Source organism: Callionymus lyra, chromosome 1, assembly GCF_982586985.1.
Source record: "Callionymus lyra chromosome 1, fCalLyr1.hap1.1, whole genome shotgun sequence".
Classification (NCBI taxonomy): domain Eukaryota; kingdom Metazoa; phylum Chordata; class Actinopteri; order Syngnathiformes; family Callionymidae; genus Callionymus; species Callionymus lyra.
Genome location: NC_141818.1, coordinates 8773275 through 8787851, shown reverse-complemented (window position 1 = coordinate 8787851; position 14577 = coordinate 8773275). Strand labels below are relative to the sequence as shown.

General features: G+C 37.8%; 1 protein-coding gene across 3 annotated transcripts in view; it reads right to left on the bottom strand.

Annotated features, from left to right (window-relative positions):
• LOC148087847 (netrin receptor UNC5C-like) overlaps positions 1-14577 on the bottom strand; it is a 238045-nt gene that overhangs the window by 18731 nt on the left and 204737 nt on the right. For 2 of the 3 annotated variants that reach the window (XM_087791789.1, XM_087791797.1), the window contains 4 exons: positions 13071-13262; positions 9287-9510; positions 6635-6770; positions 4953-5040 (listed from right to left, as the gene is read on the bottom strand). In XM_087791789.1, coding sequence (XP_087647915.1) covers positions 4953-5040; positions 6635-6770; positions 9287-9510; positions 13071-13262 — 640 coding nt within the window. The remainder of the gene's footprint in view (positions 1-4952; positions 5041-6634; positions 6771-9286; positions 9511-13070; positions 13263-14577) is intronic. The other variant, XM_087791806.1, reaches the window with a different exon arrangement.

Sequence of the window (14577 nt, the reverse complement as noted above, 5' to 3'; positions counted from 1 at the left end):
TTGAATTTTTGACCCAATAAGTGATCCCCTTCCACCACTAGATATCATTGACCAACAAATGTTTAGAAAACACCATAGCTAGTACAGTCCATTTATACCACCATTAGTGATTAACCTTTCTTTTGGATCCAGATGGTATTTTTATAATCTTCTATTATTAGTTATTTTGCTTCCAGAGACATTATTAGAAAAATATAACCTCCTTTTCAGAAAGAAAAATGTAGCTAACTGCTAACATAGCATGTTAGCATTTCCATGAGAAGATATGATATACAACAGAAATTGTAAAAAAAAAAAATAGTCATAATCTAAAAGTTGTTGCCCTTTTTTTTTTCATGTTTAACGTTTTTGCCCATTGGTGTAAATTGATGGTAATTTCATCTTTGGCCATTATCAGGATTTCTGTAAAATCCTAATGATGTATTAATGTAGCATGTTAGCATTCACATGAACAGAGATATACAACAGAATTTAGATAAAACAAACAAAAAAAAAACCTCCCAACACTAGATGGCAGTAATTTTCAAGGGAAGACTATTACTGTCGATTTGTATCTCAAAACGTTAAGGAAGATAAAAAATTGTCTGGAAATTGCGTTGTTTTTACGAGTCACTGTCAGTGAAACAATTTTACCATGCTAGCATAAAAAGGTTGGCGCACGTTTTTGTCACTTGTGTATTTGAAGTTTACTTCTCATTTACTTTGTATTTGAAATATGATTGTTCTGTAATACAAATAGTGATGAACAATTTTTTTTTTTTGGATCCAGATGGTAATTTTCAGCATTTCTTAAAGAAACTCTTTTTTACATATTTCGGAATCTGACGAATAACGACGCATGACCTCATTGGCAGAGGAAATATTTAGCTAAGCGCTAACGTAGCATGTCAGCAGTTCCGTGAACAGAGGAACAACAACAACATTCTTGTATAATATATCCACATAATACAGATATATTCTGTGTCTCCACCACGGAAAGTTTGTCTTATTCTATCCACGGGTTCAATAATTCTCCTCTCGAGCGGAAATAAACACGGATGACTGTGTATTGTTATGCTCCGGCTGGTGATACCAGCGTGAACTAGTAGGTATGAATCTCAAATTTAACCGAGATTTTTCTTCAGCCCACCTCGTGTCAGCGGGAGGGGGGGGGGGCCATAATCCTCGGCAGCGTTATCGATCCGGCCCCTGGCGCCCATTATCGACTGCTGAAGGGTTCACATGGGTGGGAGACTCGCACCTTTTAAAAACACAGCGAAGCGATGACTAAAAGTGCATCGGTGACCTCTGATGTAGGGGTCGCCGCGTCGTCAATTAAAGCCGTGCGGAGGTTTAACTCTTCTTCTGCGGTTTTCGCCGTGACGTTCAGGATCCACGTGTGATGCGAGCGCTCGCTGCTAATGAGCAGTTTGAGGCGATAAAGATATGTAACTGTTGACTCAGAGGGACGACAGGAAGGTTTGTTTCCAAAAAGTGTTGGAGCACAATTTACTTTTGACATCTGTTGATTAAAAAATAAGTGTTTGGAAGCATGGAGAGGAATTATTGTGCAAAAATGCCAAAATGTGTGTTTACACCTTTTCTTCTTGGTTATTGGAAAATACTTTTTAGAAACAACCATAACTTACTAACTTCCTTTTAAAATTGCTTAACAGAAGGTATCATTCGTATGGCCTCTCACCGCTGCTCAAAACTTGACTTTAGAATTAGCAACATTTTTGCACCATTAACTAGTAGACATTATTAAAAAGGAAAGAATAAAATGGTATGTCCGGCCAAAAAAATATTAAGTGCATAACAAATGCCTCTTACTAAATGCTGAATCAGCAGAAAACCCTGGGCTTGTTTCTCTCCAACTAGATGGTTCCATAGAGATTGTTAGTTTTATTTTGACTAGTTTACAGGTTTATTTTTTTTCTTGACTGACAAAAATGTCTCAATGGTGTGTGATGGTGTGTGTGTGTTTGTGTGTGTGTGTGTGCTGTGTCAGTGTGTGTGTGATTTGTGTATGATGGTGTGTGTGTGTGATGGTGTGCTTGTATGTGATGGCGTGTGTGAGATGGCGTTAGTGTGTGATGGTGTGTTAATGTGCGTGTGTGATGGTGTGCGTGTGTGATGGCGTGTGTGTGTGATGGTGTGTTAATGTGTGTGTGATGGTGTGCACATGTGCGTGATGGTGTGCTTGTGTGTGATGGCGTGTGTGAGATGGCGTTAGTGTGTGATGGTGTGTTAATGTGTGTGTGTGATGGTGTGCACATGTACGTGATGGTGTGCGTGTGTGATGGTGTGTGTGTAGGCGCGTGTGTGTGTGTGTGTGTGTTATTTTGACTAGTTTACAAGTTTATTTTTGAGTTAACTTGACTGATGACAAATGTCTTGGTATGTCAAGAGTGACCAGCTCATGGCACTTTTCACCTTTTCTTTTTAGAAATAAAACGCAGTTCAGACAGTAATAACCAATACAACAGAATTTTTTTTTTTTTTTTCAAATTATACGTTTATTCCTTAAACGTCAACTAATGTTAAAACCCAACTCTCCTGAGTCACTCACATGTTTCAAATGTTGAAGTCTTCTTCTCCAAGATACAGTAAGTCTCTCATCATGACCATGTTTTTAACTTAATACTTTATAAAGTTCTCCCCCGTCCCAAATCCCAGCGAACGAAAGGTTACGGGAGCAGATTCCATCATGATAATAATGGCTTCACTCCTCCACCTTTCATCATTTTGAGTTGAATCTGTTTTTGAAGAAGTGAAATAAGCTCCTTGGCAGAGGTACTCATTCTCTTAGTGCTTTTCTAATTTCTCATTATTTCAGAATCAAATCAACCAAGATTTAAGTCAAACATTTGATTGTTTCATCACAGGGTGTTGTGTTTCCTCATGCTTGTGTGCTTGTGTACATGTGTGTGTCGATGGTCGTCGTGGCTGCCTGGGGATGTGTAGTTAAAACATCAATACATCATCAGGGGCTCTGAGATAAGACCGTTCATCACCTCATTTCCAAATGCACTTGCTAATAATCCAAATCATCGTTAGAGATTGGAAAACAATATTTTTTTTGGATCCGTTCTTCCTCCACTGGCAGGCAAGAGCAGGATTATTTGATGATCTTGGTAATGGTATATTATTATATTTTTGTTATCAAAGAGAGTGACAGCTGAAGGATTTAGAGCAATTTCCTGTTTGGGAATAAAAACTGGAGGGGGATAATGGGGCAGATTTTTGGATGGTACTTAAGGTGTCAGGGCTGATGCAGAGGAACACACAAAGGATCCAAACATAACAACAAATAGGGTAAAAAAGGCTTTAGAAAATGTATTATATTGTCTTGTTTTTGTAACTCCACAAACTAAACTGGTACACGACTTACGTTTTTGCTTTAGGGGCTTTTCTGTGAGTAGAATTATACAAAATTACCTGAGATTTAAAAAGGTTCCTAAATTTATTTTCACATTTTATTTCAAAACGATAGGAAATCATTTTCATTATATCCAAAAGAAAGAAAATATCCGGGTGAATTCTTATTTTCACTAGAAAAGCACTGCAACAGAGCATACCCCTGCCGAGGACCGCATTTCACCTGATTTTATATAAATAGACAATAAAGTCAAGGAAACAAAACTCACTGCTGAATAAACAAATATTATATAAAAAAAAAAATTGCGGCGACCTGTTTGAATGAAGAAAGTTGTATTACCTCGGCCAAGAAGACTTTGAAAGTCTGAGGCGTTGATAATGAAACTAGGGTTATGGATAATTATGTTGGTGGTTTTATATGATTTAATCTGGATTTTTAAAGGTTTTAAATATGTTACCGGTATGACTTCTTACTTAATGCTGCTCATGCAAAACTAACATAAAAAAAAGTGTGGAAATTGTTTTGTTTTCTAAAACACAGCAGTGAGCAAACCCATACAATTTTCTATATTCTCATGATATGATTGTACATTATTTTTTACTTAGTCAAACTTTTCCGGTTTCCTTCCTGTTCTTACAGCTGTACGTAACAATTCAAGTGTACAGTGGATTATTTGAGCTGATAAACCACAAAAAAAGATTGAAATATAACACAATGTTTTAACCCTTGTGTCATCTCGGTCAATTTGACTCAGAGGCCGGAAAACAAATGTGTTTGTTGTATCCCTTGTGTTGCCTTTGGGTCAAGGTGAACGACCTCCACCAATGCATATAAATTCATGGAAACCAGGAAGGTTATTCACCTTGACCTTGAGATAACACAAGGGATACCACAAACACATTTTTTGGGGGCCTTCGGGTCACCTCGACCCTGAGATAACACAAGGGTTTGTTGTATTAACGTTTTCTGTACAGTTCAATGAACATTTTCTTAACTTTTTCCTACAATTTGTTTTTAAATAACCTCCTTGGCAGCGGTAACTACATTTGAATGCCTTGATTAAAAAAGCACCAAAGAGTTTCAAACATCTCAGCCTCTTCTATCTCTGCTTTTTATCTCTAAACCAAACATTTCATGAAGTTTGAACTTCAGCTGCAACTCTTCAGGTGTCCCACCCAGCCTGCGCTCTCTTCTTCTTCTCCTCCCTTTATCTCCATCCATCACTCTCTTTTCTCCCACTTGTTCCCTCTTTAACCACCAGGAAACTCAACGATCATCAGTGGAGATAAATATGTCGCGTATAAAGAGAAACGCACATTCCAGGAAGTGAAGCAGAACTGCTGTGATTTGTTCTTCCAACCATGAAAATAATGTTTGAATGAGAACATCTTTTTTTTTTTTCTATCATCAACGATTCACAGTGGGTGAGTCACATCCAGACGCATCCATAAAGCAGGTCTGAAGAGTCGCCCGCCCCAGGTGGGCAGGAGGAAACTCCAGAGAATATTCGAGGCAGACAACTTGGCCGGTGGGTGGAAGACGCTACACTTTTAGCAAAGACTGTCACTGAGAAGATAACACACACACACACCTCAGGCTGTCCTTCCTGTGCACCGTCACGTACATCTCGTACACCCGACCCGGTGGGACGGCGCCGGCCGGCACCAGCAGACTCACACCTGCGACAGGAGAGACATGTTTAGAGCTTTTCATTAGCGGATTATTTATCCCTGCGCTCGCCGCTGAATTATGAATCGTCAAGTACCATTACCTCTTTGTCAGCATGATTAATAATTGAATAATGACTTGTGGAGAAAACTGATGAAAAGTTCTGCTGCATATATCACTAATTGAATTGTGCTGTAGTGTTTTATGGCGGCTAAGAGCTGCTTCCTCTCGGCAGGTTACATAATTGATTGTTCGCGTCGACCCGCTGCTTTTAAATCCTGACACACATGTGCTGACTCCCTCTTCAAAACCAGCTTGTTAAGAGTAATTCGGCGCCATTAGCCGAGTCACAGTGTCAACTTTTACAACTCAAATATTTACGATTCTTTTTTTTTTTTCTTCTCAAAACAATAACTCAGATGAAATTGAATATGTTTGTTTCACGTTTCTTTACCATATTAATGACCACAGACTCTGCACTGATGTCTTCAAAGATTTATATATATGCAAAAAACATGTCGTGTTTGTTTTATAAACAGGCTTGTGTGTGATGGTGTGCGTGTGATGGTGTATGTGTGTGTGTGTGTCATGGTGTGCGTGTGTGTGATGTTGTACACATGTGTGTGATGGTGTGCGTGTGATGGTGTATGTGTGTGTGTGTGTCATGGTGTGCGTGTGTGTGATGTTGTACACATGTGTGTGATGGTGTGCGTGTGTGTGATGGTGTGCGTGTGATGGTGTATGTGTGTGTGTGTGTCATGGTGTGCGTGTGTGTGATGTTGTACACATGTGTGTGACGGTGTGCGTGTGTGTGATGTTGTACACATGTGTGTGACGGTGTGCGTGTGTGTGATGGTGTGCGTGTGTGTGATGGCGTGCGTGTGAAGGTGTGTGTGTGATGGTGTGCATGTGTGTGTGTGTCTGATGTTGTACACATGTGTGTGACGGTGTGCGTGTGTGTGATGGTGTGCGTGTGTGTGATGGTGTGCGTGTGTGTGATGTTGTACACATGTGTGTGACGGTGTGCGTGTGTGTGATGGTGTGCGTGTGTGTGATGGCGTGCGTGTGAAGGTGTGTGTGTGATGGTGTGCATGTGTGTGTGTCTGATGTTGTACACATGTGTGTGACGTTGTGCGTGTGTGTGATGGTGTGCATGTGTGTAAAGGGATGCATGTGTGATGGTGTGTGATGGCGTGCGTGTGAAGGTGTGTGTGTGATGGTGTGCATGTGTGTGTGTCTGATGTTGTACACATGTGTGTGACGGTGTGCGTGTGTGTGATGGCGTGCGTGTGAAAGTGTGTGTGTGACGGTGTGCATGTGTGTGTGTGTCTGATGTTGTACACATGTGTGTGACGGTGTGCGTGTGTGTGATGGCGTGCGTGTGAAAGTGTGTGCGTGACGGTGTGCATGTGTGTGTGTGTCTGATGTTGTACACATGTGTGTGACGGTGTGCGTGTGATGGTGTGCATGTGTGTAAAGGCATGCATGTGTGATGGTGTGTGATGGCGTGCGTGTGATGGTGTGATTTTGTGTGTGCATGTGTGAGCGTGTGTGATTGTTTTCATGTGTGTGTGTATGTGTGTGTGTGTGTGTGTGTGATGGTACCAGAATTGGGAACAATCAGGTGTCCGCCCTGGTTGTTGAAGGACCCATGAGCAGTACAGGACGGGTCTCTTGTGCGGGCCAAGGTTTGGTTCCGGAGGTTCATCGTATCACTGTTATCCAATAAAGATTGAGTGATCTGTAAAAAAAACAACACATTCAGTACGAAATGATTTTTAATAAAAATAAATATATTACACTTAAATTAAATAACACTTTTTCATTATTTTACTTTCCAGGTCATTGTGTCTCAAATAACACATCAAACTCATTTGGCTGTTTGTATATTTGCGTCGTAATGTGTATAAAAATAATGACGTTACACGCCTGTGGTGTCTATTAGCAGGCTATGTAGGACGCCAAAGCATCAGGAAAGCATGTGACCTGAGGCTGCTCTCTGATTGGTTTCTCCATTCTTTTTTACAATCAACCACTTTTTATCCATCTATCGTATCCTTATTTCTTCACTAGGTTTTTTTTTTTTTAATAACGATGTACAGTTCAATGACTACAATGACAACGATAGTTGGCAAAAAAACTTTTGTTTTTGAACTACTTGTTTAGTTACAAGATGAAAGGAGAAGAGGAGTTGCAATTTCAACAAAAATATAAATGTCAAACACTTCCTAGTTTTTCTTTAAATGAGGCTAAATTGATCAAACTGAATATTTACCAGATATTTTCAAAGTGAATAAATGTTTCTGGTTATTTTCTGGTCTCATGTGTAGTAAAACCTGACTAACGCTATTCTTTTGAACCCCGTTGACCCTAAAAAAACCAATGATTAAAAAAAGAAATTCAACTTGTGGCTCAGAGAAGCAGGAATAAAATCCAACAAAAAGTCCAACTTTTGGTTCTAACTGATAGTCAAAGTCTAAAATACTGAAGGTTTATTGTAGAGCGTCACGACTAAGAGAATTTACGCTATCATCTCACATCATTTTCAAATGTCTCCATGACAATTTTAAACGCATCAGGAGCCAGAGAACTCACAGTGTGCTGCGCCATAAGACTAAACAGCCGAAGGACAGAATCACATTATACATTAGAAATAACCTCAGGCTAAAATATGGTCTGCTCTGCATTTCACGGTCTTTCACATCCGCGGCGAGATGTAAAATAATGAATTAAGATTCCGCGGTTTACTCCTACGTCAACCACGGCAGACAAGGAATCACTGCGATGTGTCAAGGACAGACGCTAGACTCAGACACACAAAAAAAAAAAAGCTGAATAATTTACCACCAAATCTAAGATTATTCTTCAACGGTGGAGGCAAGGTCGGAGCACGGTGAGAAAACACCAATAATAACACAGGCTCTCGAAGGAATCAAGAGGAAAACAAAGATCCTCAGTTCAGAGCTGGTATCGCCTCAGGACAGTTTGCCGGGATGAAACTGAGAGGTTTCATCTCCGTGTGCGACGAGTGACTTTTGCTGAGTGACTCGTGTTGTTTAAAGAACTCGCAGAGGAAAGTGGGGGCGTTTACTTAGATGCATCTTCCAAGATACATAAACCTTAAGTCTCTAAACTTTTCTTTAAAGTGAGTTATTAACTTCCAGGACCAGAGCGGCATCAGTTGTCTACCATTAAACTGTGACTGAAATATAACACTTGATACAGAAATACTTATTCAACACGGTTTTTTACCACCAGTAGCAGAAAGACAAATTCAAGGACTTTTTTTTAACATTCGATTTTGTTAGTTTTCTTTTAAATAGCAAAAAAAACAACACACTTGTAAACACAGTTTCCTCATATTATCTACATTTTATATAATTACATTTATAAAAAATATGTTGTAACATTGAAAATATTTAAAAATATATATATATTAAAAAATAAAATTAAAAATACAAAATATAAAGATATTTTTTCATTATTATTCCAATAATTTTGTTCATTTTTTGTTAAATAGCTATCCCTTCCCATATTATTCACAAATAATCGTACATTTTATTTATTTAACTTTGATGATAGAATATATCTGTATTTAATGTACTTATTTGAATATTAATACATACTTTTATTATTTTATTTTATTTTAATCTAAACTAAAAATTCTAATTTTGACAATAGAAGATTTTTTTCTTAATAAGATATTTACAGAATTTTTATTGACCGCATGGGTAAAAAAAAAGTGAAATGTATTTGTAGTTTAGAGAATAACAATTTTAAAATCAAAGTTATAACATTTAAAAATAAATGTGCTTTCTTTTGGGAGACTTTTCAATAGAGGTGAGGCCTAATAAAACCACTTATAACGTATCATGATACAGTGTCTTTAATTTGAAAGGCCACTAGATGGCAGTCTCCATTTAATTAACTTAGTAAATGAGTAGATATTATAAAATAAAGAATGTAATTTAGTAGTGTTTTAAACAAAGACATCTTATCATGATATCATCAGATGTTTCATGAAGCCTCATCAATTAATGCCTTGTTGCACGAAGTCCCTTTGCAAGCCTCTTACTATGAATTTGTTTAAGGCTGACAACAAAAAAAACTGAACTTTGAACTAACACCGTTTTGAAGAACATCTACCCCACTTTTTAATATACACGTTTGAGTGAGATTTTCATGTTTTTTTGCGGCATCAGTTTTGAGAATCTTCAGCATCTTGAGGCAGGACTAGGAACGATGGAGCCACTGTACCTTCGGGGAGAGTTTGGAGGTGAAGTCTCCTCCCAGCTCGTCCTGCGGTGTGACCAGACTGGACGAGTTGTAGACCTTGATCTTCAGGTTGGGCAGCGGGTCTAAGAGCGGAGAGTTGGTCATTGGGATTTTATCTGACACGTCATGGAGGGCATACACGGGGGCGCCGTACACGGGGGCGCCGTACACGGCGGCGGCGTTTGTCAAATCTGTGAGTAAGTCGGCTACAGGTTGGAGTCAGAGAGGGGGGGAGACATGGGAGGAGAGACATGAGGAGGGTTGGAAAATTAAAAATGACTGAACAACATGATATCGATACAGAAAATAAAACAGTGGGGAGGATATGGACGTGCTTTCTGAACAACACACAGTTGTGTGAGATGGATCTGGGGTGAAGCCACATGGAAGATCAGAGTGCAGGGAGAGAGGGGGAGGCAAGCGAGCCGTGCTGCTGATAAGGTATCAGTGGTCAGGAAGACGCTCTGCAGGACACGCGGCCATGACCTGGATGAACAACTAGATAGAGCTGCAGTAAAGGAGCTTGAAGAAACATCGGCCGAATAAAATATATAGTGGTGTGTATTTCCAACAAATCATATGTTTCACGATACAGGAGCAACGATACAATATATTGTGATTCTGTAGGAACAAGGATATATTTGTAGTATTTCACAAGTGCTTGACTCTGGTGTTGCAGAATTTACAGACCACATGACTCTTGACGAAGTCGTAACTGATTTGATTTGTTTTGAAACCGAAATATGTCCAAACATAATTTTTAAAACCTGCTAGAGTCAACTGTATCCTCTCGTCCTCGTCCTTGAAGTATTTAGGTATTTAAGTAGTATAAAGTGATTGTATAACAAGTAGTGAAGTAGCCCTATAGATATAAAGTAATCAAGTAGTATTGAAGTATTCTTAGTTGTATAAAGTAATCATATAACAAGTACTGGAGTATTCCTCTATAGGTATAAAGTAATCGTAGTATTATTGAAGTATTCTTAGTAGTATAAAGTAATCATAGTAGTATTGAAGTATTCTTAGTAGTATAAAGTAATCATATAACAAGTTCTGAAGTATTCCTATTGCTTTAAAGTAATCATAGTAGTATTTAAATATTCTTAGTAGTATAAATGAATCATATAAAAAGTACTGAAGTATTCCTAGAGGTATAATGTAATCATAGTAGTATTTAAGTATGCTTAGTAGTATAAAGTAATCATATAACAAGTACTGAAGTATTCCTAGAGGTATAAAGTAATCAAAGTAGCATTTAAGTATTCTTAGTAGTATAAAGTATTATTTAGGTATTGTAATTAGTTAAAAGTAGAAACAGTCGGTATTATTTTAAACCTTTAAGTATATATTTTATTGAGTTCTGTCTTGATTGTTTAAGCGCTTTGTGACCCTGGTCTAGAAAGGAGCTCTACAAATATAACTTACTTACTTACTTACAGTAGTACTGAAGTATTCTCTGTTGTATTGAGTAATCATTGTAGTATTAAAATATTATTTATTTATCACGTAATCATATAAGTACCTCAGTCAACGCCAGGATCTCGCAGGATTTAATTGTAGCCATTAAATGCTGAGGATGAAATGACTGCTGCCATCTAGCGGCCATCATTTTAATTACAACACATAAACAAGCAAATTCCCTCAATATTTGCATTTTATTTGCAAATTAAATGTATGTTTTATATTTTAAACACACTATATTGAGATATGAACCATAAAAGAACTATGATAAAAAATAAATATGATTAAAAAGAAACAAAATACATGGATATGGACCCTTGTGTTACCTCATGGTCAAGGTGACCCAAAGGGCCCGAAAACAAATATGTATGTGGTAACCACCTCCGCCCTTGGCCAATGTATTTCAGGTAACCATGGAGGTCGTTCACCTTGATCCAGAGACAACACAAGGGATACCACAAAAACATAAGTTTTCGGGCCTCTGGGTCACCTTGACCCTGAGATAACACAAGGGTTAAAAAAAATCTGTGTTTATAATCGTATAGACAGAAATACTTCAGCTTCTGTTTCAAACACTTGTACGTAGGATGACTTAAAATATATGCTACTTGCTAACAGTTTAGCTTCTGTCTTTTTATGGCTTAAAAATTCTGCAGCAGCCCATTAATTATAATATAAAAACGTGTTATCCCTCAACGCCTATCACTCGCCTCCTCTCTCCATCACCAGGCTGTTTACCCTTAAAGCCAGCGGGTACTTCTGCCAAACCATCCCCGCTGGAATCTAATTAACAAGGAAAAAAACACTGAGCTGGAAATGCGGAGACAGAGGCGGAAAGACGCCCAGAAAGAGGAAGCACATCATCGGAATTAATAGCAATCAGCGACGGTCCCTCAAAGCGGAGTGACAAGCATCCCAATATTTCATCCGTAAAATGTCAAACACGAACGTGCCTTTGCTCGTCCTTGCTAGCCGCGCTTAACTGTCCTGACATTTGAGATTCGCCGTTTATTGTTAATTTCATTTCGCACGCGATGAAACCGGCTTTTTGATGAGATTAGATTATGTTTTATGGCGGAGAGCGACGTTGATAATGAAGAGACAGTGTGTCGTTAAAAAAACATGAAAGGAAAAAGATGTTGTCGCACGTTGTTGATCGTATAGATCTTTATCAACATCAGGCATAAATATTAGTAGTAGCAGTATATTTATTTTACTTTTTCCTGTGTCAGGTTCTACATTCAGAAGAAAATTAAGTTAAATTCAATGTTTTTCTGGCAAAATAAATCCATAGTTTGATATTAGAAATTAATATTTTATTACTTAAACTGAGATATCTGGATTTTAGCTTCTTATATTCAAAATAAACAAATATCCAAATAGTGGATTCCCCTTTAAAATGACTGCAGCTTTCATCAATTAGCAAAGCTAGCAACGTAGCATTTAGTTCACCTTTTTATTTTTTTTGTGTAAAATTGACATAATTTAGCTACAATTCTATGTTACTGAATTATTAATGCTTTTATTGTGTGTATTCTTTATTTGCCACTAATCGATGACGGTATTTATACACATGAGCAACATTAGCATGTTAGCATCATTAAAAAGTAAATCATCAAACACTCATTTAATCGCATGTTTTTAACCAAAGCATAAGTTCTGTATTATAAATGCAGTAGAACGTAAGCATATCAGTCTCTTTTTCAAACGCACACAACTTTTCACTGCTTCTTTGTCATCTGTACGGCCGGAGAAAGTGACGAAAATTTCAGTAGCTAGACATCAAAACATTGACTCAAACAAATAGTAATGAAAAATAGATGATGATGAAAACAAAGTGAAAAGAGAAGCTGAGGATGAAAAAGAAGGGGAAACATCCTACAAATAAATGTAGGGACTGAAAAACAACATAATAAATTATTTCAATCTAAATAATATGTTTTGGCTCGACAAATTAAAAAACTTTACAGATAACATGGAAAAAATACTAACAAGCTTAATAATTTGACTGTTGCAGTGCATTATGGGACCTAATATAGTTTTGAAAGTGGTTCTTCTAGAGGCTTTTCTTCACAATTCAAGAGAAAAGGACGAATAATACATTCATATTACCACTTTACACTAAATAAATAATAATAATGATAAAAAGTAATAAAAGGAAAATAATGAATTTGGTAATTAAAAGAATAAAATATTATATTATTGGCTTGAAAATATTTATTTTAAAAGCAAAATCCTGTTGTATTCTAGTAAATTCTGTATTCTGTATAATTGATGTGATATTTCGTGTCTCAGCTCTTCTTACCTGACCTCGCCGATTTGATATTGACCGACTGAAACCCTCCGTTCAGCGCCGACGTGTCGATGATGTCGGAGTCGAAGTCGCGGTGAGTCTTGCGGTAGACGAAGAGGGCGACGATGACGGAGATGACCAGGCACATGATGACGGCGATGACGATGCCCACGTACAACGCCACGTCGTCGGTGCTCGGAGCGGCTGCGGGAAGGAAACGCACACAAAAAAAAAAGAAGTTCAACTCTCAACATTGTTATCGACACAGATTGTTCTCGGGGAAGGATCCTTTGAACAAAACATTTTTCATTAAGAGTCTCAAATTACTTTAGCACTTATGTTCAACGGCTTCTTTCAGGTAATCTCTTCAACGTTCTATTTCAAATAAAACTGCCCTCGGGCCAGAGCCTCGCCGTTCTCGGTCTAGACCGAGGCACAGACGCTTTCATAAAAACACCCCCTCTTAAAACGTAATAAGGTTGTTAATTATTTTACAAGGGCGCTAACGTTCACTTTCAATCCAGCTCAGACTTTAATGGGGTTTCAGAGAGAACAGTGGCAGACTTGTGGTGCACACAAGAGTTTTAAAGCGGCAGCCGCGACTATTTCGACTAATGAATTCATGCACTGGAAGCCGTGAGGGCGAAGGAGAGAAAGAAAACGGGGGAGAAAAGTGGGTTTGATCACCGGTTCCTACCAGCCACTTTGATACACTCAAGACATCAAATCCCTAATTGAACTCCGGACGTAACAAAGAGCCTAATAAATGATACTTTGTTTTACGAGAATTGCCGGAACTTTCCAGAGAGCCGCTGATCAGAGTATAGAAAGTGAGATAATACACTTGGAAATGAAGTTTAGTTTGTAACAAAAGGTCAAAGGGCAGCATCCCCACCTTAGAAAATACACATGATCCATCAGTGCACACTTTTTTTTTTAACGAGTCAGCATTCAACATATTCCAGTGAATAAAGCTAACCAGATGTATCAGCTTTTTTATATTTAGATTACTCTAGATACTCTTTTAGTTTTGCGTACCAATTAATCCAGGAATTCTTACTTAAAATGTAAGTAAGTAAAGGTTAATTGTAAAGCGCCTTCCACAAAGCGCTTTAACAATCAAAAACTATATACAGTTAAAATACATGCTTTAAAAGGCCAAACACATGAGTCCCAGTAAGAACCGGAATTTTAAAATAGATCCTGAAAGGAACTGACAGCCAATGAAGAGTTTTAAGTATCGGGGAAATGTGAGTTCTTCTACTAGAGTGGGTAAGAATTCTCCCTGCAGTTTTGTATGAACTGCAGGCGAGACAGATCCTTCTTGTTTAGACACGAAAATAAACTGTTACAATAGTTTATTGTAACAGTTTATTTGCAACAAATATGTGTAGTTTTAAATGCTGTATAATGATAAATAAAGATTCTTGAATCAAATTAGTTAAGACCTAAAAACAGGTTGAGAATTCAAGATGACTTTTTTTTTATTCTAACACTGGATATAATTGATTAAACAACA